Source organism: Gobius niger, assembly GCF_951799975.1.
Source record: "Gobius niger genome assembly, chromosome: 10".
In the NCBI taxonomy this organism is placed as follows: Eukaryota; Metazoa; Chordata; class Actinopteri; order Gobiiformes; family Gobiidae; genus Gobius; species Gobius niger.
Window position 1 is genome coordinate 10,631,725 of NC_136861.1, and position 25,378 is coordinate 10,657,102.

Genomic DNA, 25,378 nt, shown 5'->3' on the forward strand with positions numbered 1-25,378 from the left:
TCTGTTTACATGCTCGTCCAGGAAAGACCCCATTTATTGTTTTTTCTTCTTCTTGTAAACAAGAAAATCAAATCGAAACTCGAGATCGATCAATATGGGGAAAATAATCGTGATTATTTTTTTGCCAAAATCATAGCCAGCCCTACTTCAGGCCCACATCATTGTCTTGTCTTCTTTAACATAGACATCTAGAAATGGCTAGTGTGTTCCTTTCTTTAATAGCTATTCTTTCAGTTCAGTTCGGTTCAGTTCAGTTCACCATTTTGTCCAATCTACCCTGTGTCAAGCGCATAACGAATAAGAAAGAACACTCTATAGAGAACAATATGAAGGCAGAAAGTAACATTATTTCTATCACTTTTGGCTTTTGTTCCTAATTCAAACCCATTGCTGAACACCTTGTTATTTTGAAGCACTCAGCCGTCCTCCGTCTTCACGCTTGCTCCCTCCACACCTGAGGCCCACCTGCTCTCACCGACTCTAAAACGAAGCACTAACTATTCCCCCAGAGAGCAGGCGAGGTTCAGGTTGCCCGGTTTATCCGTGTGTGTGTGTGTATGTGTCAAAAACACGTTAAAACCCCCCCCAAAGAAACAGTTAATTTAATAATGTTGTTGCCCGAAAACGTGTCACGAAACATGTTTATCACAGTCAATCTCCTGACCATGGAGCAGGGCCTGGTGAACTTAAAGGAACTTAGACGTGGCAGTTAAGATTTGTAGAGACTCGGTATTGAATCAATAAACCTGTCAAATAAATGTGGATGTGATTGAATAATGTGAAAAAAAAAATTATATAGTGGAAAATGTAATTATCTAAAGCCAGGGACACCGTCGAGGAGAGTTTGGGAAGGCGTGATCCAAGAAGGGGGTCTCAGGAGCACTGCAGCAACGCTCTCCTCACTTCTCTTGTATTTATGACCTGTGATTTGTTGGCAGGGAGCCTACATCTTCAAACAAATAAAAGTATTGTTACAGTTGTGCTGAAAGGTTTACACACCCTGGCAGAATCTGACTATTTCTCAAAGAATATGAAAGAGTTTTTTTCTCACTCAAAGTCAGTGGTTGTCTGAAGCCATTTAAGGTGAAACAATCGAGTTATTCATTATTCATTATTTTTAAATCATAATGAAAAAAGAAAATACCAAAATGCCCCTAATCAAAAGTTTACACACCCCAGCAAACCACCTCCATATTTCATAGTAGGTCTGGTGCACTTTTTGTTGTCAACAAGGCCTATGATGAAAAGTGCACCAGACCTACTGTGAAATATGGAGGTGTTTCGCTGATGCCAGTGGCTCCAGCAGAATAAAGTGAAGGTCCCATTAGTGCCATCTCAGTCTCCTGGCCTCAATATCATTGAACCACTGTGGGGAGAGCTCAAACATGCAGTTCATGCAAAACAGCCCAGGAATTTACAGGAACTGGACACAGACTATTCACCCCTCTCCCCTCAGGCAGGAGGCTACGGTCTATCAAGACCCATAGATCCCGCCACTTGAACAGTTTTTTCTCTCTCTGCCATCAGACTCATGAACGATAATGAGACCTAATAACTCTGTACAGACTGTAATCTGCTCTATTGCACTATGTGGTATGTCCACACTTATATCCGCTGCAATCACTTATCACTTTATCACTTTATACACCTACACAATGTCACTATGTCAATTGTTGTTGTCGTCTTACCATATTTTACTTCTTATTTTTTAAATCTTATTTATTTAAATGTTCTTTTTGCATGCCCCTATAGCCTTATAGTTAAAAGTTTTATAGCTTATTTTTATCTAAACTCTGTGTTGTACATTTTTATGTGTAATGTTGCACAAAATCCTAGTTTGTGAACCTGTTTACAAGCAATGGCAATAAAAATGATTCTGATTCGGATTTTTGCCAAGAGGAATGGGCCGCTTTACCATCGGAAGAAATAAAGAACCTAATACACAACAACAACAAAAGACCCCAAGCTGTCATTGATGTTAAAGGGGGCAAAACACAGTATTAAGAACTGGGGTGTGTACACTTTTGATCCAGGTCATTTTGGTACTTTCTTTTTTCATTATGATTTAAAAAGAGCAAACTCAGGTGTTTCACCATAAATGGCTGCACACAACCACTAAGTGATAAAATCTTTCATAGTCTTTGAAAAATAGTCAAAAAAGAATAAGAATTCTGCCAGGGTATGTAAACCTTTGAGCACAACTGTATCTACACTGCTAAGCATCCACCTGTTCTGATCTGGAGTTGCTGCAATTGGTCAAGTCGAGGTTCAACAACACTATGAGCCCAACGAATGAGATCGGCTGACGACCTGAACATCCTGAATGACCAGGTTATTCCATCAGTTGATCTCTTCTTCCCTGATTCCAAGATGACGATGCCAAGATTCATCAGGCTCACATTGTGAAATCACACGTGGACTGGCCGCCACATAGTCCAGATCTTAATCCCACTGGGAATCTTTGGAATGTGCTGGAGAAGGCTTTGCACCGTGGTCACTCTCTCCCATCATCAATACAAGATCTTGAATGCAACTCTGGGTCTTTTGACATTGCAGAAGCTTGTTGAAACAATGCCACTGCAAATGTGTGCTGTGATTAAAGCTAAAGGTGCGTGACTGATATGTAGTCTGTGCATTTTGACATCCTGGACCTTTTCTCGCTTCACAAATGTTGCATCGTGACTCGTTGTGCTTGTGTCTCCGGCACAGGCAGCAGGGGCTTAGGAACAAAAGGTTGGAAAGTGTTTATTTTCATAGATGGAGAGGACATTAGGCTTCATGATGGCTCTGTAAGTCTAGCCATGAACCAGGTCAACACATACGCATTTTAGCATATTCTACCAATTATTCTGGCCTGTTCTGCTTCAGTTTCAAAATGCCGTGGTAAAACAGTTAAAAGAAGCATTATTCATAATCTATAATTCAAGCCATTTAAAGTTATGTGCATATTCCTGTGTGTGTGGATGACAGCAGAATAAAAAAAAGGACTTCATTTGTTGTGGCAGTGGTACTTTCTCAGCCCGAGTCGAGAGAAGTCCGCCGGGGCCACAACAACATCTGGAGCCACATCTGCTGCCGCTGTATCTGATGAAGCAGCGGTTTGTTTCTGCACAGACCTGAAGTCACCTCCGCTTCAGGGAGCAAAGCCTGGCCCCAGGGCAAACTGTGGCTCGCCGAGTGTGCACATATTGTCCACGTCTGTGCCAACCCTGCTTTGTTTTTATTCATATTTTATTTCAGCTCGATGTCGTAAATGCCCCACTATCATTTCTGTGCATCTCGAAGTTTGGTTGCAGCTGAAATGAAACAGGCTACAAACAATTAATTTGCTGCAATAGTTACCCAACAGCATGCTAACAAATAGATGGTGTCATGATAAACCTTGAGTGCAGGACAGCTAGGGTTTAGATACTAGGGGGCGTGGCCTAGCCGAGAGAGAATGGAGCTTGTTATGGGAATCACAATGTTTCTCTCTAATTAGGCGTTTTCGGGCAGGCTATGAGCATATTTAGCACACGCAAATAAAGCCAAAAGAAAGACAAAATGGTAAATGGTCTCAACTTATATAGCGCTTTTCTACCTTTATTCAGCCCAAAGCGCTTTACAGCAAGGACCCAGTCCCATTCACTCTCTTCTTCACACCAGTGTACACAGACAGTGGAGGCAAGGTGGGTAAAGTGTCTTGCCCAAGGACACAACGACTGTGTGCACTTGCAGGAGCTGGGATTCGAACCCCCAACCTTCCGATCATTAGACGACCCGATCGACCACCTGAGCCACCACAACAGGTTAAACAGACTGTCCAGTAGACAAGAAAAGCTAACCCTTAACACAGGGGTCATCAACCTTATTTCAGCTGAGGGCTACTATAAGAGCATTAAGTTGTTCAAGGGCTTCCAGTTAAAAACAAATCCTAAAGACTTAAACGTACACTGTTCACTTAAAGGATATTGACCCCATATTTTATTAAAATAGCTTTATTTAAAACTCATACTGAGTCACAAGAACCGAAATAACTGTAATTTTAAGAATTAGATTCAAGAAAATGAAGTGTTTTACACTTTAGAAAAAGTCCCAAGGGCTAATGGACATGCCCCAAAGGGCCCCTGGGTGCCCGCGGGCACCACGTTGGTGACCCCTGCCTTAACATGTTGCATAAAGCTAACCGTTAGCATTCTTTGTTACTTTTGTATTTAAGGGATGTTGAACCACTTGGCTCCTCTCCACGTCTCTCTGTGTCTTTATTGAGTAGAAAATAGATTCATATTTTAATTTTGTTAATATATAGACCCCTTAATTATTTGTAAACATTCCGGGTTTAGCTGGAGGCAGGAAGCTAGATAGATACAGACGGCATCTCTGGAATCTCCCATATTTGGTCATGTTTGAAAACATTTAAGGGGGAAAACAATTTGGAGAAAAATCTATAGTTTCTCTAATTATTCCAAAACTACTTTAATAAATGCTAGATTATGAACATAGTTTTCTACTAAATAAAGAAACAAAGACATGAAGAGGGGCAAAGTGGTTCAACAGCCCATAAATACATAAATTACGGAGAATGCTAACTTGATGCTTCATGTTAGCATCGTGCTAATGCTAACGGCTAGCGCTAGCTACATCTGCCGTTTTTTTTTACCTCTACTGCTGTGAGAGAATATCCATATGGACCGGATTTACCCTTGACTTTATTTATGTGCTGATAAATAAGTTCATATTCCATCAGAAAATGGCTAAAAAGAGTGGAACATTTCCCAAAAGATTCTATTTTTCCCCTCGGCGAAGCCACGCCCCCTTCTATGACGCGATGCCGTCTGTATCTATGTCTAACTGTTGTTGGAAACATCAGCTAAACCTTATTTTATCGTCTCAAATGTCATTCCTCTTGCTCTTGCACCTTAATCCACAACAGGACCACATTTTTAGCTGTAGTTTACTCTCATAGTTTTAGTTTAATCTTATTTCTCTTGATCACTTCCAGCCTCCCGATGATGTCACTGATGATGTCAGCAGCGAAAGGGTCTTTTGGTGGAGTTGGGCAGTTTCCAATGTGACGGTTTATTCGCTTTTTTAATCACTCTTTTTTGGCACATGTCACACGGATATGATTTTATTCTCTTCTTCTAAGTGAGCCAAGACTTTTTTTTTTTTTTTAAATCATTTTTAATCATTTTATGCCCTTTTTTTTTAACAACTCATCTGGACCAGCGACGACAGTCTTATCAACATGGCTGCGGGAGTAACGCAAACATCTTCTTGTGAAAGCTGTCGGATTTATCAACAAGAAATTATTTTGCTGCGGGACAAAATTCTCGCCTTTGAGATGGATAAAGGACTTAATGACACGCTCCCTATGGAACACGGTAAGAAGACTGGAAAAACTGATACTTGCAACCTAAAGCTAGACGATACCGTAACGTTCCCGAAACTATACAAACAACTTGGTGCTCGGCCAAAGCAAAGAAAACGTGCTAGCAAAAATAAACCTGGAATAAAGTTAACAAACAGATTTTCACCTCTCTCAGAAGATGAGTGTAACAAACGGAGAAAATCAGAGAGAGACAGAGAAAAAGAAGTCAAAACAAAGCTCGAGAGGAAAAGTGTGGCAAGTGTCAAGGCCAGAGATATCCTGGTGCTTGGAGACGGAGCCATATCTAATATAAACAATGACAGGATTACTACAAGCAGTTATCCCAGCGCCACAGTTTCTGACATCATAGATGTTCTAAACAAGGAAATCACAAATAACCCTGGGATTGACAAACTTATCATACATGTTGGTGCTGTGGACACAAGAGACGAAGAGTCTGAAGCCCTGAAAGAAAAGTTCAATAAACTTTTTGAGAGACTTGATTGTCTGGATAAAGAGGCAATACAAATGTTCATCAGTGGACCCATCCCAAACATCGATGGGAGAATAAACAAATTCTCCCGGCTATTTCAGTTGAATACATGGCTGTCCAACGTCTGTGAGCCGAGAGGACTGTATTTCATAGAGAACTTTAATCTGTTCTGGCAACGTGATGACCTGTTTAGAGGAAATGGGCCTCACTTGAGCAGAGGTGGAGTGAGACGACTGACGGAAAATCTCCTCCACGCTCTGCAAAATCAGAGGAGGCCTGAGCTACAAGAGAGAGCCGAGAGGAGCATGAGAAGAGCTCCTGGCTCAGCAGCAAAGGCCTCAACTGCACCACCAATAAATGATACAGTCACAGCTGCGTCATCTGCATCTGCCGTAAAGGACTCAGCTGCAGTAAAGGTTTCAGCCATAGCAGCACCACCTGCACCTACGGACTTAGCCACAGTTAAGGATTCAGCCACAGCAGCACCATCTGCACCTATGGAATCAGCCACAGTTAAGGATTCAGCCACAGCAGCACCATCTGCACCGGTGGACTCAGCTGCAGTTAAGGATTTAGCTGCACCAGCACCACCCGCATCTCCAGAAAGCGTTTCAACAATAGCAGCATCACCACCTGCATCTCCGGGGAAAAGCTCAGCTTCAGCACCACCTGCACCTTTATTAAATGATTCAGCCGAAGGAGCACTTTCACCTACTCCACCACAGGCCTTGAGCCCGACTACTACATCTACACCCTCCAGAGACTTTTCCCCAAAGAAGCATCCACAAACCAAGGTCTCCCCAGCTCGGCCCCCACCACCGGCGCCCACAGCTGTTATCTCCAGCAGCTTCACTGCTGCTGTCTAGGACATTAGGGGCCTCTGCGTTGCTACCATGCATAGCAAACTCAAAACCAACCAGAGGTCCATAGAGGGAGTGTGTTCTTACAAGACAATTAGTACCGTCAAACAACATAGATTAGATAAGAGAGGGACAGTCAGACCGTCCAATCAAAGAAATCTAATCCATGTCCCCTGCAAAAAGATTCCATCCACTCAAACACAGATAAATCTCAAACATGCTGTACTCAATGTCAGATCGCTAAAAAACAAGTCCTTTTTAATAAATAGTTTTATTTCCTCTTATAATCTAGATTTTATGTTTTTAACTGAAACATGGCTAGACAAAAACACTGGAAATGCAGTTTTGATTGAGTGTAGTCCATCTCACTTCAATTTTGTGTCTGAAACACGCCAAAACCAGAGGGGTGGGGGTGTTTGTGCCATATTCAGGGACAATTTACTCCTGCAAAAATTGTCATTTGGGGTTTTTCCAACGTTTGAGTACGTGTCATTCAAAATGGAGATAAAACAATCTTCCATACTTTATATGACTATTTACAAACCACCACAGAACTGTTTTATTGAAGATTTTACTCAATTACTGTCATTTATATGCATTGATTTCGATTGTTTAGTAATTTCAGGTGATTTTAATGTGCATGTGGATGTGACCAACGACAGGCATGCAATAGAACTCGGTGCTGTCCTTGAAATGTTTGGTTTAACTCAGCACGTGAGTGAGGCAACTCACAACAAAGGCCACACTCTAGATCTAGTTATTACAAAAGGTGTTAATATATCAAATGTGAATGTTGTTGATGTTGCTTTGTCTGATCATTTTTGTGTCTTCTTTGACCTGTGTGTTACACCGAAACCAGTGGTTGGGCCTGGAGTTATTCAAAGAAGACACATAAATGATACAACAGGGACACAGTTTATGGAGATGATCAGATTTGAAAATGCCCCATGTTCTAATGTTGATAATCTGTTGGACTCTTACACATCAAGGGTCTTAAATGTTTTGGATACTATTGCTCCTGTCAAGGTTAAAATGGTTAACAATAGGCAAAAGGCACCTTGGAGAAGTGAAGTTTCGGTCAGGACACAGAAGAGGGAGTGCCGAAAAGCCGAACGGAAATGGCGCAAGTCAAAGCTCCAGGTTCATTTTGAGGTTTACAAAGAAGTGCTTTGTGTGTTCAACCAGATTTTGCGTGGAGCAAGGGAGAAGTACTTCTCTACAATCATCTCAAACTGCAGAAACAATTCTCGCGTTCTGTTTTCCACAGTAAACAGATTAACTAACCCTCCAGTTTCACTGCCCCTAGAACTAATCTCTACATCTAAGTGTAATGAGTTTGCAATATTTTTCTATGACAAAGTCCAAAGCATTAAAAATGCCATAATCTCCACAACACAAATAGAAACTCTGCCACCAGATAAACACCTTGAGCTGACACATTTCACACCTGTTACTGACAAAACAATCGAAGAGGTTATCTCCGGTCTGAGTTCATGTACATGCTGCCTTGATGAATTACCCACTAGATTTCTGAAGTCTGTGCTGACCAGCTTGTTACCACAACTTGCTCAGTTAGTTAACATCTCACTCGAGACTGGAGCATTTCCAAAGGCCTTGAAAACTGCAGTCATCAAGCCTCTTCTAAAGAAGAGCAGCCTTGATGCCAAGGTAATGAACAACTACCGGCCCATATCAAACCTGCCATTCTTAGGAAAAGTCCTAGAGAAAGTAGTATATCAGCAGCTCACTTACTTTCTCCTGTCTAACAATGTGTTTGATACTTTCCAGTCAGGCTTTAGGCCCCACCACAGCACTGAGACAGCTCTGATCAAGGTGACAAATGATATCCGTATGAACACCAACGCAGGTAAGGTCTCAGTTTTAGTTCTGCTGGACCTGAGCGCTGCCTTTGACACAGTGGACCACGGGATCTTACTTCACAGGTTAGAAAACTGGGTGGGAATCTCTGGCACTGCTCTAAACTGGTTTAAGTCCTATCTCGAGGACAGGACATACTTTGTTGAAATTGGCAACTGTGTCTCAGACAAAATTGCCATGACCTGTGGAGTCCCCCAGGGGTCAATCTTGGGACCCCTCTTATTCAACTTGTACATGCTTCCATTGGGTCAGCTAATAAACAGCAACAATGTGTCGTACCACAACTATGCAGATGACACTCAAATCTACGTGTCACTGACGGCTGGTGAACATGGGCCTGTAGATACTCTCTGTCACTGCATCCAACAGATCAGTTTGTGGATGCAAAACAACTTTCTCCAACTAAACTCAGACAAAACTGAGATCATTGTTTTTGGCCCACAGGCACAAAGACAAAGTGTTATCAGTCACCTTGAGTCTCTCTCTCTAAAACCAAAAAATCAGGTTAGAAATCTAGGAGTGATCATGGACTCAGACCTGAACTTAAACAGCCACATCAAAGCAATAACATCAGCAGCTTTTTACCATCTGAAAAACATTGCTAAGATCAGAGGAATAGTGTCAAAACCAGACTTAGAGAGACTTATCCATGCATTTGTCTCCAGCAGGTTAGACTACTGTAACGGCCTACTCACTGGCCTCTCTAAACGAGCTATCAGACAGCTACAGTACATCCAGAACGCTGCTGCTCGAGTCCTGACAAGAACCAGGAAATACGACCATATTAGTCCAGTGCTCCGGTCTCTGCACTGGCTTCCTGTCACTCAGAGAATAGACTTTAAAACAGCTCTGCTTGTGTACAAGTCATTTCATGGTTTAGCTCCAAAGTACATCTCTGACATGTTACAGCCGTATGAACCATCTCGGGCCCTGAGAACTTCAGGGAGGGGCCTCCTGGTGGTTCCCAGAGTCAATAATAAACACGGTGAGGCTGCGTTTCAGTTTCATGCAGCTAAAATCTGGAACAGTCTTCATGAGGATGTGAGACAGGCCTCAACTCTGACAATGTTCAAATCCAGGATGAAAACAGTTCTGTTTGCCCGTGTATATAACTGAAAGTATTTTATCTGCACTCTTGCCTTTTACTGTAATTGATTAATTTTATATTGATGTCCAGAGGAGAAGGAGCGACAAAAACAGAGGTTAGGTAACTTACTTTTGAACGAGCAAGAAAAATAGTGCTCAAGACAGAGCGAAATAGTGCTCAAGACAGAGCGAAATAGTGCTCAAGACAGAGCGAGTCAAAACAAGACTTAAAAATGGTGCTCAAGACAGAGCGAGTCACAACAAGAATTAAAAATAGAGCTCAAGACAGAGCGAAATAGTGCTCAAGACAGAGCGAGTCCAAACACGACTTAAAATAGTGCTCAAGACAGAGCGAGTCAAAACAAGACTTAAAAATGGTGCTCAAGACAGAGCGAAATAGTGCTCAAGACAGAGCGAGTCAAAACAAGACTTAAAAATAGTGCTCAAGACAGAGCGAGTCAAAACAAGACTTAAAAATAGTGCTCAAGACAGAGCGAAATAGTGCTCAAGACAGAGCGAGTCAAAACAAGACTTAAAAATAGTGCTCAAGACAGAGCGAATCAAAACAAGACTTAAAAATGCATATAACTGAAAGTATTTTATCTACACTCTTGCCTCTTACTGTAATTGATTAATTCTATGTTGATGTTTTATTGATTGTATTTGTTTTATGCAACTGTGAAGCACTTTGAATTGCCTTGTGTATGAATTGTGCTCTACAAATAAACTTGCCTTGCCTTGCCTTGACGGTTTGAGGATGTTCCCAGAGATGCCGTCTGTATTGATTGTTCAGGTTTATGGTCCTTAAAATGGCAGAGGACACTTTGGACTCCACCTATTAAACAACAACGTCCATTTGTTAAAGCCGCTAACAACTTTCACCCAAAACTATGGCTCTTGTAGAATTAGTGAAACAGTGCTGAGGCGTATGAGAGGAAACCATATAAAAACATGTGGCAAAACCCAACACTGCAACAGCCTCCTGCAGTTTATTGACTCTCCCCTCATTTCAAACATGACAGAATATCTCTAACTCGATACTGCTGAAGGAATCTGGGAGAAACCTTGATGATTTTTCCAATATCCTTCCCCGCGCGCCGTATATGTTTCCACCGGACCCTCGACGTGCCGCAGAAGAAGAAATTATTTAGTCTGGACCTGACATTTCCCGGCTCTGACTCAATTTGATGAACGCGCCGGAGAATGGGGTTAGTATTGAGCACCGCGTTTATGGGGGTAACCTTTACGGATGAAAAATGTCACGGGAAGCGGCTCACATTTGGAAAAATCCCACCGTGATGTATGACGGATATGTACATTTCCAAACCGTCCCGGGTCCAGGGCGGGAGTGGGCACCGGCAGAGGGGTTAGCATGACGTGCGTCGCGAAGGTCGTGTTTTCATTTGCACGGTCAGACCATTTTTATTTGCAATGTACAGGCTTATTTCTGATTCTTGTTACTGCGGCAACCGGAAACCTATGGCAACGATGTATCCACGATGGTAAAGTTAGCTGATCTAAGAATATAAGGCAGCAGCAAATACAACTCAGTGCTGTTTATTGCCGTTTGAACCGCAGTCGAATGTTTCTTGTACCATTTTTTCTTGGATTTTCGAAGGTTTGTGGCATGGAAATATACTGCATGACAAGGCCACAATAACAAATTTGAAGTACGATATATTGAGGCAGGAAAGTATCGCGATAAACGATTTTATTGACTCTAACAATATTAGATACTGTCAACTCTCAGGCATAAAAATGACTTTAAACCTTTGTTATAAAAGTGCATCATCCTATCCTAAAGTGCAATAAACATGAAAAATATTGAAACTCAATTTTCTTCAGTGAAAAATCATCTTTTTTTTTTTTAATTTAAGTTACCCCTAGTGGCGGGAGTGAGCAAACTCCGCACAGGAATGGGCTAGAGACTTAATTTTTTTTTTGACACACTCAGGAATTCATGCTCCTCAAAGGGACACATTAAACCATCCCACGGGCCGCATTATCCTTGACACATGTGATTTAGATCATTTTTGTGGGTCTTAGGTTTCAAATGAGGCTTTGCTCTGGCCCATAGGCTGCAACCTTTGAGATTAGGGTAAAGCTGGACTGGAGAAAATGCATAGGTTAAGGCGGGGGTTAAGAAATTAGTCTAAAATTGCAATACCACTATGGATTTGTTTTATATAATGCTTTTCTCGATGTTGAGCCGTCACCCGGGCTCTGTAGTTTGAAGTTTTGACTTTATGTGTCTCTAAGAAGTTTCATCAGCGACAGTAATAATCTCTGGCTACAGGTGGACTTTTCAAAGACCAATGAGAGGGGTTCAGTTGTCCTAGCTGCACACATTTTTCTTCTAAAACCTACTATTCGTCGATTTCTCACATTCATAAGTGTCTTCCTTTGAGTTTGTGGATGTACGCCCAAACCACTGAGCCACTGATGACCGACTGCTACTTCTCCAGCTGTTTCTAACCACTCTGCTTCTATAGCCCCACTTGATGTGAGTGAAAAGCCTGTAACAGAGTTTACTACAGCCCCTGCAGAAACGGTGGTGGACGCTTCCTCTCGGCGTGAGGCTGTTTATCACAATAACAAGAGAAGACTGGCTTTTGAAAAGAGCAGTTTTATACAATTTAACCCCCACGTACGGTAAATTACGTCTATTCACTCAGCAATTTGGATTCACAAACGCTCAGCACTCACACAAAGAACCCATGAAACGGCTTTTGTCAGAACTCAGATGCGGACGCAATTTAGTTTTTCTGTGATTTCTTAATGCGACTTAACAGTTCAGTTTCCACTATAGCTGGAAGAATGATCGTAATAGACTCTGATATGGCAAAGGCTATGGACAATTCAGTTTTCCAGTTTAATAGAGGTAAAAATAGTTTTTCTCCCTCACATCGATACAGACGGCATCATATGGTCAGCCAGAGAAACTTTCTCCCATTTCTCCACCACTACTTCAACAAATGCTGAATTCTGGATATGTTTTTTTCTACTAATTATAGATACAGAGACATGGAGAGGAGCAAAGTCGTTCAACAGCCCATAAATACTTAAAAAACAAACAATGCCAATCAGGAAGCATATGCTAACGTTAGCAACAAGTGCCGTCTTTCGCTTCTACTGAACAATCTGCTGTGAAAAAACATCCATATGGACATGATTTTGGCTTGACTTTATTGGGTGTGATAAATATGTTTATAGTCTAAATAAATATGTTTATAGAGTGAAATATTGTGATTCCCATGAGAGGTTTGTATGATGCGTTGCTGTTTGAATCTATTATAAAAAGGTAATCTGGAAATAAGTAACATTTGATTAAAATTCATATATTTGCCCCTGATTTGAGTAATTAATTTTTTCAAGTAACTTGTTTACCGTAATAAATCCTTCCCGTAGTCCTTCTGGGGGTAATACAAGTGTTAATGGGATGATTGGAGGGTCTTTCATCTCCCCCTGGTGCCTCTGGCCAGAAAACCACAATTGCAACTTTGCTGCCACCGGGTAGGTGTCACCGATACACACTAATAGCATCATGAAAAAGAAGCTAACAGGCTAACGGCCAAAGCTAACTGCGAGCTAGCGCCACTTAAACAGTTTTTACAGCCAAGTTTGAGTGACAAAAAATATTCCCATTGTTTAATTGGATGTACAATATCCCTCTCTCCCTTTGTCTTTTCTGTCAGTGTAGTATTTACTCTCACGGACAATTAATGAGTAAAAAAACGCAACATGGAGTGGCACTTTTGGCCTCTAGGGGCATGAGTTACTTAGTACTGATTTAATTAAAAACATATGTATTTATCTCATTGCACTTAAATTAGACAAAAAATGTTTTCTATTTTCTTGGAGGTCCAGGAAGCCCTTCTCTTTTCTACTTTTTGATTCAAATAATATTGTTGTTAATGTTTTTTCCCTCTGCCTCTAAAACCCTGCACTGTCACTCAAAGTTGTTACTTCGGGTCCAAAGTGCCGTCATGCACGAGCTTTATATAGAACCTGCAGTTACGCATAAGACCTGAGGTGGCAGTAGTGAGTATAAAATGGCTAACTTGCATCCAGTCCCCTAAGAGTTAAAAAAGGACTTTCTTGAAATGAGTTACTCAAATCAAGATCGAATTGACTTATTTCGAGACAATTTTCACTTATTCATAGATTACATTTTTGCAGTATATTGTCAAAACAAACTTTGTGCTGTCTGTTTAAGTACATGTCCCTTTTAATTGATCATGAACTAGCAGTAACTTTATGCATAACAGTATTCCATCCTAAAAGCTGTGAAAAATGCTTCTAAACTCATATCTGATGAACGGGCATGTTGGCAATGAATGTTGGAGTTCTAACCACAACACAAAGTTTATAATGTACAGTCCCTCTTCTATTATTTGCAAACAACAAAAAGATCAGCGACTTTCCCTTTAAAGACTGGACTTCAAAAGTGTCTCAAATCTTTTCTCTCCCTTTGACCAGATGCGACTTTCGGTGTAAACCTGTCGGCGACACGACTTTGGTTTCGCCCGTTTGCCTCGGCGACAGATTAGGCCAGACTTATCTCCACAGCGGCAGATGTTTAGCGAATGTCCCCGTGTATTTAATAAGCGGATTATGCAGCGACTTTGTGTGCGTGTGTTTGTGTGTGTTTGGAGAGCGGCTCACCTGAGAAGCCGGTCAGGTCCATGGCTTTGAGGTTGGTGGCTTTGATGATGGTGACCGTGAGTCTGCCGGCTGTGGGCAGGTAACACAGGGAGAAGTTCAGCTCCCCCAGGTCTGGCTTTTCCTAATGAGAGACAGAAACAGAAACACAGAGCGGGATCTTTACAGGTGTCAAACAAAGATTTCACAAAAAGGCGTTACGTATTTCTCTTTCTGTTAAAAGCAATGTTGCGCTTTGAAGCTTGACACGACAGTCTTCTCAAAGCGCTTCACTGTAGCCATTATTTAGAATCAGAATCAAAATGTACGTTTATTGCTATTGTCAGGGATGGGTTTCACAAATGAGGGATGTTCTTCGGTGAAATGGTGCAACACGAAACATAGACAAGCAAGAATGATAAATAATACAACGATAGAGGATGGCAAACGAAAACTGAGCTTGATTTTTCTTTTAATAGAACAAGATGTAGCAAGATACAAAGATACATTCTGAATACACAAAATGTACTCTATACTCTCCCAAGTATCCAAATACAGTGTGTTTTTACCCTGAACAATAACCAGCCTTTGTCTAATAGGGCTGGGACAACATGTCACACCTGAAGCCATGTACTGGAATACTTTTGAAGAAGAAGGAGAAGAAGGAGAAGAAGGAGAAGGAGAAGAAGGAGAAGAAGGAGAAGAAGGAGAAGAAGGAGAAGGAGAAGAAGAGGAAGGAGGAAAAGGAGAAGGAGAAGAAGGAGAAGAAGAAGAAGAAGGAGAAGGAGAAGAAGGAGAAGAAGAAGAAGGAGAAGGAGGAGAAGAAGGAGAAGAAGGAGAAGAAGGAGAAGGAGAAGAAGAGGAAGGAGGAAAAGGAGAAGAAGGAGAAGAAGGAGAAGAAGAAGAAGAAGAAGAAGAAGGAGAAGGAGAAGAAGGAGAAGAAGAAGAAGGAGAAGGAGGAGAAGGAGGAAAAGGAGAAGAAGAAGAAGGAGAAGAAGGAGAAGGAGAAGAAGGAGAAGAGGTGAAAGAAGAAGAAGTGAAAGAAGAAGTGAAAGAAGGAGAAGGGGGAAGATGAAGTGAAAGAAGAAGAAGGAGGAGAAGAAGAAGTGAAAGAAGAAGAAGAAGTGAAAGAAGAAGAAGTGAAAGAAGAAGAAGTGAAAGAAGAAGAAGGGGGAGAAGAAGTGGAAGAAGACAAAGAAGGGGAAGGAGAAGCAGAGGGGGAAGGAGAAAAAGAAGAAAAAAATAAGAAATGGAAGAAGACAAAAAAATGGAAGAAAAAGAAGACGGGTAAGAAGAAGAAGAGGGAGGAGAAGAAGAAAGCGGCAACCAGTGAATGATGCTTGTAGGTGTGGTCCAAACAGCCTCCCAATTCTTCAGGGGACGTTCCACAACTTGCGGAGTCAGGGTCACAAACAGAATGAATCACCTGCAAGTTCGTGAAATGTTTGCAAGTGCTTTATTATTAGAAGCGCAGTATTATTTCTAGACATGTCTGAGTCTGAGGACAAAACAAAGGTAGTTCCACCACTTGGGAGAAAATAAAATAATTTATGACTTATGGAAACTGAACTTGTGCTTTCTTATTAAATTCACTCAGGGTAAATATTTGTTTAGGAATAGGAATAGTCATAATACTTTGTGCATTAGAATATATTGTATATGCAAATATCTGCTAAACATTTAATATGAAGCAATTTACCATTTTGTTATTATTTTCCTCTCAAGCTCCAGAGAACTGCCTGCTTTAAAGTTACTGGGGGACATGAATATACAGGCAGCTCCTGATCCCCCTCATTCCCCCCGTACCAGGCTCTGATACACCTCGACTCTGAACTCTATCTGCGTCACTTGTCCCGCTCCAGTCGGGTCACAGGGAGAGGCTTGATCTCGCACTGGGGTCTTCACGGCTGTCAGACACTCAGATAAAACCGAGAGGATGGACTGCAGTGGTCTTTGTTTCAGAAAGAGCCGCAGCCTGACACGGGACGACTCTAATGTGTTCAGACAGAGTGTTAAAAGACGCCAGCGCCCGAGATTCAACTGTCAGTCCTTTACGTCTGTGTCTCGGAGCCGAGGCTGACAGCGCCGGGACCCACGGTGAAAACAGAGGTGTCATATTTTCAGGTTCATTTCTGCGGCTATGTGAGGTTCAGTGTGGGGTTTGCGTCTGCTCAACGTGTTTGGGGGCGGGATCTTTTACCTAAGTTTCACTCTCAGGTCTGAGAAGCAACCTGGTCCTGGGTTTGAGGCATCGATTTAAACTATTCCCGGGTCAATTGAGGACTCAGTGTTCGTCCATCCAGCCGGTCTGGCATCGCTGGTTGCCCTGCTTTGTGACCGCGATGCTAGGGGCCGCCATTGCTGTACTACCTCCATATATGGGTGGCAAAACAAGCTAGTTTTCCATTAGAAAGCATTGCACTTTACACATGTTCTAAGCAAATATAAAGCCTGGTTTCTAATTTTTAAAAACTTTCTACAGCTAGATATTGCTCCTGTGATATTGCTGGGTTAGTTGCAATTAAAGAAACCAGGCTGGTTTTCGTGAGGAACATTTTAGAAATCTCGTATACCAATGAGAGCCGGACTTTGATTGACAGGCCGTTAGCATTAGAGCTAATGGTGCGGGCACGGCTACGACTGAAGTACGTGCCCCGCGAGTCTACAGGGCCGAGTCTACAGTGAAGATCCCGCCCTTTTTAGGAACATGCTCAGCAGGGTAGGAGGAGTCTGTAAATCCGCCATGATTTCCCTTTCGAACGTGGTCCTTATGGTAAAAAGGGAGGAGTGAGCAGATGCTGTCTATTAATTCTACAGTCTATGTCTGGAATCAAACCGGGAGTATAAGGGACTTCCTGATTCCTGAGCCAACAACACCACGTGTTGCAACGTATAGAAATGTTTTATTTCATATTTTTATGTATAGATGCACAAACTATGTGTTGATTTTTGTTTAAGTGTGTGTAAGATTTTCCCTTTACCACTGATGGTAGGTTTACACATAACGACAAGTTTGATCAATCGGGGCAGAGGCTTCACGCAGTGTCACAAACTGTCCCACACTGTCCCGCACTGTCCCACTCTGTCCCGCACTGTCCCGCACTGTCCCGCACTGTCCCGCACTGTCCCGCACTGTCCCGCACTGTCCCGCACTGTCCCGCACTATTGCGCTGCTACAGGCTGCTGAGGGTCCTGGATTCTGTTAGGAAAGAATCTGGCGAATGTGGTACCTACATAAATATAAATAAAATCGCTCTCATTCTCGTTTGCAGTATATTGTTTTGTGCAAATTGTGGACCTGCAGTTTCGTTCATAAGCGAAAGCAAAACTATGCAAAACTTCCTTTGTTTCGGCCATATTGTTACTATAACATTCAAACATGGAGAAACTCTGCCTTTGCTTTGATTCGTCCTGTTTAACCTGCGCCTCCCCTACACAACCTCATTCCTACACTACGAATGCTGTAACAATGCTGTCCCCCTGAATTACGAATCCCCACTGATCACAAAAGGACACGCTCTGTTGCGATCTCCAAGAATTGAGGGCGAAGGAGAGTGAATCGTGACATTCCTGAAAGATTTTTTGCCCAAAAACATCCTCCATGCGCTCCGTTAAAAACTCGTTTTTGTGTTTTGTTTTGTTTTTATTACGAAACGAGACACTCTAATTCACGTTATGTGTTATTTTGGGAGCTCTGTGATGAACAAAACTGAAATAAATGACGATCAAAAACGTGTGTTCTCAAATTGTCACATCAAGCCAGAAAATACTTGACCTCACAAGTGGGACCAGCCCTGAATCAAGATCAGATCAAGTCTAAATCAAGTAAAAGAATAAATCAACATTTCAACAAATTCTGTCTAAACTGGGTGTAAACCATGTCTTGATGAGAAAAACACCCAGCTTAAATGCATCACTAAAGCTCGAGTGGAAGTAAATGAAGCCTAAATTTGCAGACGAAGGGCCTGAAGAAGCACCACGAGTGGAGGTCGGGGTCGGAATTGGTCGACTAACTTTCATGGGACTCGACAAGAACTCCTCCTGCATTTCCAACTAATTAGAGAAAAGTACAAGACTCCGAAATAAAGCAGCAACACTATATTTCACAGGCCGATTTTTTGCTACAAAGGACATCGTATCATTGAAAGGATAAAAAACCAACAACCACCAATTAAGAGCTGACACTTTTAACGGCTTATTGTATTGTTAATTGGTGCTATTCCCCATAAACGTCTGTGCAATTGGCCATTTTTCTATTCTGTGTTATACCCACTATTATGTTATTAACTTTAATGGCGATCGCAATGAAGACAGAACCATCCATTGTCCTTTGTGATTGCCAGAGAGTGACTGAAACAGCTATCACTCACTCGAAAACGACTATTTCTTCACCAAATCGTTCAAACATATAATAGAGCTTTGTTGCCGCCTTTTTCCCTGTGATTCTATTTATATTGTGCATAGACGTTTGAGGAGAGATACTGTATGCCAGAAACTAAAAAAAGAAAACAGCTACAACTAGGGCTGGGTGCCATTAAACGATACCAGTATAGTATTAAAAAAAAATAAAGTTTAGGTACTACTGGTCTGGGAAAAAATGTAAGTATCAAAAGCAGGTACTGAACACAAATATAATGACTTTAAAGACCAAGTTTCGATGGCTGTTGGTCCAGGGACAGCATTAGAGGAAGCATTGTTTCAGCTCAAATAAATGATGGAAATTTAAAATAAATTGTCTTTTATGGAATATGTAGTTGCCATGTAAGGCAAACTTTTTCCTCGGGGGCCGCATATTGAAGAGTAAATCGTAAATGGACTCAACTTATTATGCTTTTCTACCTTTATCAGAAACAAAGCGCTTTACTATAAGGAACCAGTCACTCATAAACACTCTCAATCATACACAATGTACACACACACTGCGTATATGCAGTATAGTGTATATGGTATGGAGGACCACAGTTGTCAGCGCAGTCAAACATTCAACTGGGTGATTGTGAAGGCTCTCATTCATCCATAGAAAAAGGTTAAATCCTCAACTGGACAGGGTTTGGTAAAGATGAGGACGTTTCGCTTCCAGTCACAGAAGCTTCTTCAAGCTCTTCAGGTCATAAAATACACTATTACCCAACCAGAGGGGACCAGAAAGACTCAGGCTCCTCCCAGGAGGAGGGAACCAGACTCCATCCATCCATTTTCTTCCGCTTTATCCGGGGCCGGGTCGCGGGGGCAGCAGTCTCAGCAGAGATGCCCAGACTTCCCGATCCACGCACACCTCCTCCAGCTGTTCTGGGGGGACCCCGAGGCCACACCAGGCCAGCTCGGAGACATAGTCACACCAGCATGTCCCGGAACAGATGCCCTAGCCACCTCAGCTGGCTCCTTTTGACGTGAAGGAGCAGCAACTCTACTCTGAGCTCCTCCTGGGAACCAGACTGCTAAAAAAAAATCCTGTTCAAGTTGTTTATAGTGTCACTCAACTAGCAGGTCTTTGTTCTGCTCTGCTGCTGAGTCAATGGGCGTAGACGACCCATCCATCCATCCATCCATTTTCTTCCGCTTTATCCGGGGCCGGGTCGCGGGGGCAGCAGTCTCAGCAGAGATGCCCAAACTTCCCGATCCACACACACCTCCTCCAGCTGTTCTGGGGGGACCCCGAGGCGACACCAGGCCAGCTCGGAGACATAGTCCCACCAGCGTGCCCTGGGCCTTCCATGAGGCCTTGTCCCACTAGACGACCCATTAGCCTTTATTAAGGTTAATGAGTTGTCTGAAGATCTTGAAGAAGCTTCTGTGACTAGAAGTAATTTTATTAGTCATTTAGGCTTGGAACCTTAAAGCCAGCGCTGTCTCATGTTAGTTTTTGAGGTTTTAATCAAGTTGAATGATTAAACCTAGAGTAAAAATCACCATCTCTCGGGATGTGTGGATGTTAACAAGAAGCCTGAGGGCATCACTTTGGGCACCACTGATGTAAGGAGTGAGACTATTGCCTTGTAATATGTCGGTATATTTGATGACTGTAGTCAATTATTATATGAGCATGAAGAAACTGAGGAACGGTGTGTTTTAGCCTCTGTAATGTTATGGATGTGATGAAGGAAAAGTAAACTGTATGATTATCTGCACTGCACTTTGTAAGACCCTTTACAGGTGGAAAATAGCTTGAGTCTAGTACAATCATCTTTACTCACAAGCTTAATGTAATTGTACAATGTCCTGATGAATAAATACATAAATTAAATGAATAAATTAAAGCCTATACCTGATTTATCTGATTGCAAACAATGAAAGAGGAAGCCACTAAAATGTTAGTTGTGTACACATTATTTCCTAACATATCACAGGGGCAAATTTCATCATTTTGCCCCACGGTGGTGCAGTGGTTAGCGCTCGTGCTTCGCAGCAAGAAGGTCCCGGGTTCGATTCCTGCCTGGACGGGGCCTCTCTGTGTGGAGTTTGCATGTTCTCCGGTGTCTGTGTATGCTTCCTCCAGTTTCCCATACCACTTAAAACATGTCCAATAGGCCAGGATGAATGAGCGTGTGTTTGAGAGCGCGAGTGTGGGACAACGGATGCAGTGCAGGATGGAGTGGCTTTTTTATTAACAAATGAACTAATAAATAAACAAATAAAATGTATTGCAGGGTCACTTTTTAGGAAATTGATACAGATGTTTTATAATTTGATGCCCAGTGTTTGAATGGGAGAAAACAAATTTCATTTCTAGAAATAATATCAGGTATAGTGCCTTTGAATGGCTCTGGACAAATGTTCTAGTATAAGTATCCATAAAAGTAACGTTCAACCAAGTATTGTTTAAATAGCGGCATAAAGGGAAAAGTAGTCATTATCCAGCCTTTGCTACATCTGCTCTATGTCAAACAATGTTTTGTGCAAAAAGCTTTGACTTGTTTTTCCTGCTTTGTTTTTGTAGAACCGAACAAATCCCGAGAGAAAAAGATTGTTCAAAATGTTCCCATTTACAAGCTGTTCAAAGGATTCTCCATTATTGACATGGATCTTTGTAATCATCAGGTGTGAGGCCAAACCTGCGGAAGAGGCCGTTCTTTTGAGGTTATTTCGTGTGTGTGTTAAATGGAGTGGAAAGCATTCATCCTTTGCTTCAGCTGCGGTTCGATAAAAAAAGGTCCACCGTGTCCATGTTTATGAATCATAATAGTTAAAGCAATATTGTTTTTCACATAAAATTAAATCAAATTGTAAATCGAGCATTCTCTTTTTACTGCACTTGGCAACGTTCACACAGCTAAAACTAAAGAATGACCCTATATATAGTATCTAATGTCCCCTAAAAGAACGGCACACTGGCCCCAGACGGCCACAGACCTCATTGTATTTAACTGTGTCTTATTGTTAGTGACGCAGGTGAAACTCAGGTCACTGCGGCTCTAAGCACCAATCAATACCCTCCCTCCCTCTCCCTCTTAGGCCGATGTTTTAAACTTATTTAATAAATGAAAAGGTCCATGCCAAAACCGTTTTAGGACCCGGGCTGTATCTAATTTGCTAATAGCGTCTGCTGAATATTTCATATAAATCCACTCGGACAGCTCTTGATAAAAAGTTGGAGGTATATGGGGCTGCTGTCTGGACGCCTGTAAAGGTTTTTATTCCGCTGCATTATGAGCCGGGGATGGAGCCAGCGCCGCAGACTTTTTATAACTCGGACCTTCTCAGAAGAAATCCTTCAGCTGCACAGGTTTAACAACGAAAGGCTTATAACTCAAGTGGAGCGCGTTTCCTGAAATTATTCTGTGCAGGAAAATAACAAATTGAAAAGTTAAAGTGTTTCCTGTTTCTCTCTCACAGTTCAAAACAAGCCCTATATTTAGAGGAGGGAAGTAATCAGCGTTTCACTCCTGTACATGTACGTCACTCTGTCAACAACTTGAACTAAGGAGACATGACCATATTAGTCCAGTGCTCATGTCTCTGCACTGGCTTCCTGTCGCTCAGAGAATGAACTTTAAACAAGTCTCTTTGTGATCAAGCACCAACACGTCTCTGACCTGTTAAGAGCCATATGAACTGGCTCTGAGAACATCAGGGAGGGGTCTCCGTCTGGTCCCAGAGATCCCAGGGTTTTTCACAGTGAGGTTGACGCTGCTAAAAACTGGAAACAGTTCTTTTTAGCTGCACATGACCAATGGCCATACAGCACCTCCATATAGGGGCGGCAGAACAGGCTAGTCTTCCATAAGCTGCCATTGCACTTTAGACGCGTTAAAAACAACTTTAAAGCCGGGTGACTCATTTTCCTAAACTTTCTATGGCTAGATATTCCTCCTGTGATAACACTGGGCACAATTATAGGGACCAGGCAGGTTTTCATAAGAAACATTTTAGACATCTCGCATACTAATGAGGGCCGGACTTTGATCAACAGGCCGTTAGCATTATATTTTTATTAGAGCTAATGGCGCCGGCGTGGCTACGACCGAACTACACGTCAAGCAAGGGCCGAGTCTGCGTTGAAGATCTCGCCCTTATGCCCTTATTAGGAACATGCTACAACAGATTTGGGTTGGAGGAGTCTGTCAATCCGCCATGACTTCCCCCTCGAACATGGTTGTTATGGCAGATGGGGAGAAGTGAGGAGACAGAGTCTATTAATATTATGTCTATGCATATGACACTAAAAGGGCCCAATCCTTCGCCTGGCTCAACAACAGCGTTGCTCAAGGTAAAGTATCTTCGATGCGCCAGTGCTTTCGCCAGTAATCTGAGGGCGTGGCTTAGAGAAAAAAGGGGTCGGCGGAGATGTGGAGTGCTACAAGCGCTGACTAACATGCCTGCTGTTGCTTTCACTTTGCTCTCGCACAGGACAAACTATGAACTATTTCTCCCACTGTGCGTTAAACACTGTCCATGTCCCGGGCCGAGAGAGAGATAGAGAACATCGAAGGTTCTGCTTTGGTGCCAGTATTAAAGAGTTTACTTTTACTGCACCAGGTGGAAGGTGAAGATTGCACAGAGGGCCCCTGGTGATTCTGTTTAGAATCACAAGATCGAATCCAATGTCATTTATCTTGCTTTTAATGTAATTAATTCATGAATATATTGATGTTTTCTGGATTGATTTTATCTGCCTTGTAATTTTATGCAACTATGAAGCACACTGAATTGCCTTAAGAACAATTCGTGCTCTACCAATAAACTTGCCCCGTCTACTTGAGTAAAGTGGAGTTAAAACTCTGCTGCTTGTGAGGAGGCAATAGGATGCTAGGCCCAAATATCAACTGAGAGAAAAAGATTAGGACCAACCAGTATATTGAAGAACTGTACAAGTGTTACATGACTTTAAACAGTTTTTATATAAGTAGTATCAAGTCAATAATGTAATCCTTTTTGAGCATATTTTGATTCTTAAGATTTGACAATATTAAATCATACATTGAGAAACTTTACACCAAGATTTTAGTGCTTTCCGTGAACTTATGTGACACTTTAACAACGTGATGACTTTTCTTTCTCTTGTTGTGGTTTATAAATAGAGTGTGTCTTACAGCGTGTCCCTCGATGATGTCCCTCCAGATGGGCTTCTCGCCGCTGCCCTCGCTGTAGTCCAGCAGGTTGTCCACCACCACCTGCCCGATCAGGTCGTGCCTGGAGAATCGGTCAAAGTCGTACACGGAGAAGTGCAGCTTCCTGGAGTGGAGCTCGTTCAGCGGCACCCCGAACTGGAACGTCTCGTTGAACACCGGGTTCAGAGTCTTTCTGTGCACCTGCGGAGGACAGCAGAGGACATGGGGGAGTTAGAGGGAGGTGTCACGGTAAAGAGCTTTTTACCACATTAGTATCCCTCATCAAAAGACTTTCAGATCAATCTTTGAGTCTCTCATGGCAACTATTTGGAGAGCCATGGCACCTGACTCTTATACTAGCGATGATGTCCGACAGTACCTACATCCACAAAGAAAGCAACAAATGCAGGAGAGAGGATGTTTTCTGCTTTATGGGAGCGAGCAGGGAGGGACTTAAAGGGACAGAGATGATCTGCAACCTGTGTCACATCCATAGACTGTGAAAAACACGGATCATTGCTACTAGCTGCTGAAGCCTAACAGGAAATTGGGACAGGCTCCAGAAGTTCCTCGCTCTAATGGACTTTCAATTGAAACTTTTTTTCCCCTCTTTAAGCTATTATAGATCACAGGCTTGTCATTCTCATCTCCACATGTTTGTCTTAAAGGAACAGGCCACCATTTTTACAGGCCACCGTGGAAGAGCTTGGTCGCTTCTAACCTCACTCCCGTTTGGAGCTGTAGGAATACATTAGGAGAGGCCAAATGCTAACAACATCTTTGGTCTTTTTGCGTGACTGAGGGCACACAGTTCTTACATACTGAGATATGTTCTTGCCTGAGCTTAGACGAGTTGATGTGTACCTATCTGCCCTCAGTCACGCAAAACAACCAAACATGTTGTTCGCATTTGGCCTCTCCCAATGTATTCTTATAGCTCCAAACGGTGGGGAAGTTGGAAGCGCACTCTTCCACGGGCACAAAGAGGTACACATCAACTCGTCTAAGCTCATGTAAGAACATATCTCAGTATGTAAAAACGGTGGCCTGTTCCTTTAAAACTCGCAACATCATCCTATTTTTTGCTTGTTTTTGTTTTCATTTCTGTCTCCAAAAACCTGACCAAATTGCTAGCATGAACGAGCTTCAGCTAGCCCGCGCTGGCCCTCACTTAGTCCATCGCTATTCGACAGTCTCTGGTCACACCAGGAAACATAAAAGGGAAACTTTTAAACTTTAGATCAATATAGCATTTTCCAACCAACAAAGTGCATGACAGTGATCAAGATGTATATCAGAAAGTATATCAAAATGCCAGAAAAAGCACAATAACCCTTTAATTAAAAAAAAGCCGGTGCATCAAGGAGTGACTATAGGTAACATCCTGGGGCAGATTACAGAAGAGAGGCTGGCCATCTGAACAAGCTTCTGACTCATGTTTTGCTTACACACTACAGAACAAGAAGACAGTGAGATTAGCTGATAGACAATGATCAACACCATAATTATTCAGCACATAACG

General features: G+C 42.2%; 1 protein-coding gene across 1 annotated transcript in view; it reads right to left on the bottom strand.

Annotated features, from left to right (window-relative positions):
- Positions 1–25,378, bottom strand: part of syt3 (synaptotagmin III) — a 180,405-nt gene that overhangs the window by 22,190 nt on the left and 132,837 nt on the right. Inside the window, exons 8-9 of the mRNA XM_079564459.1 lie at positions 23,839–24,057; positions 14,333–14,453 (exon numbers count right to left, since the gene is read on the bottom strand). Coding sequence (XP_079420585.1) covers positions 14,333–14,453; positions 23,839–24,057 — 340 coding nt within the window. The remainder of the gene's footprint in view (positions 1–14,332; positions 14,454–23,838; positions 24,058–25,378) is intronic.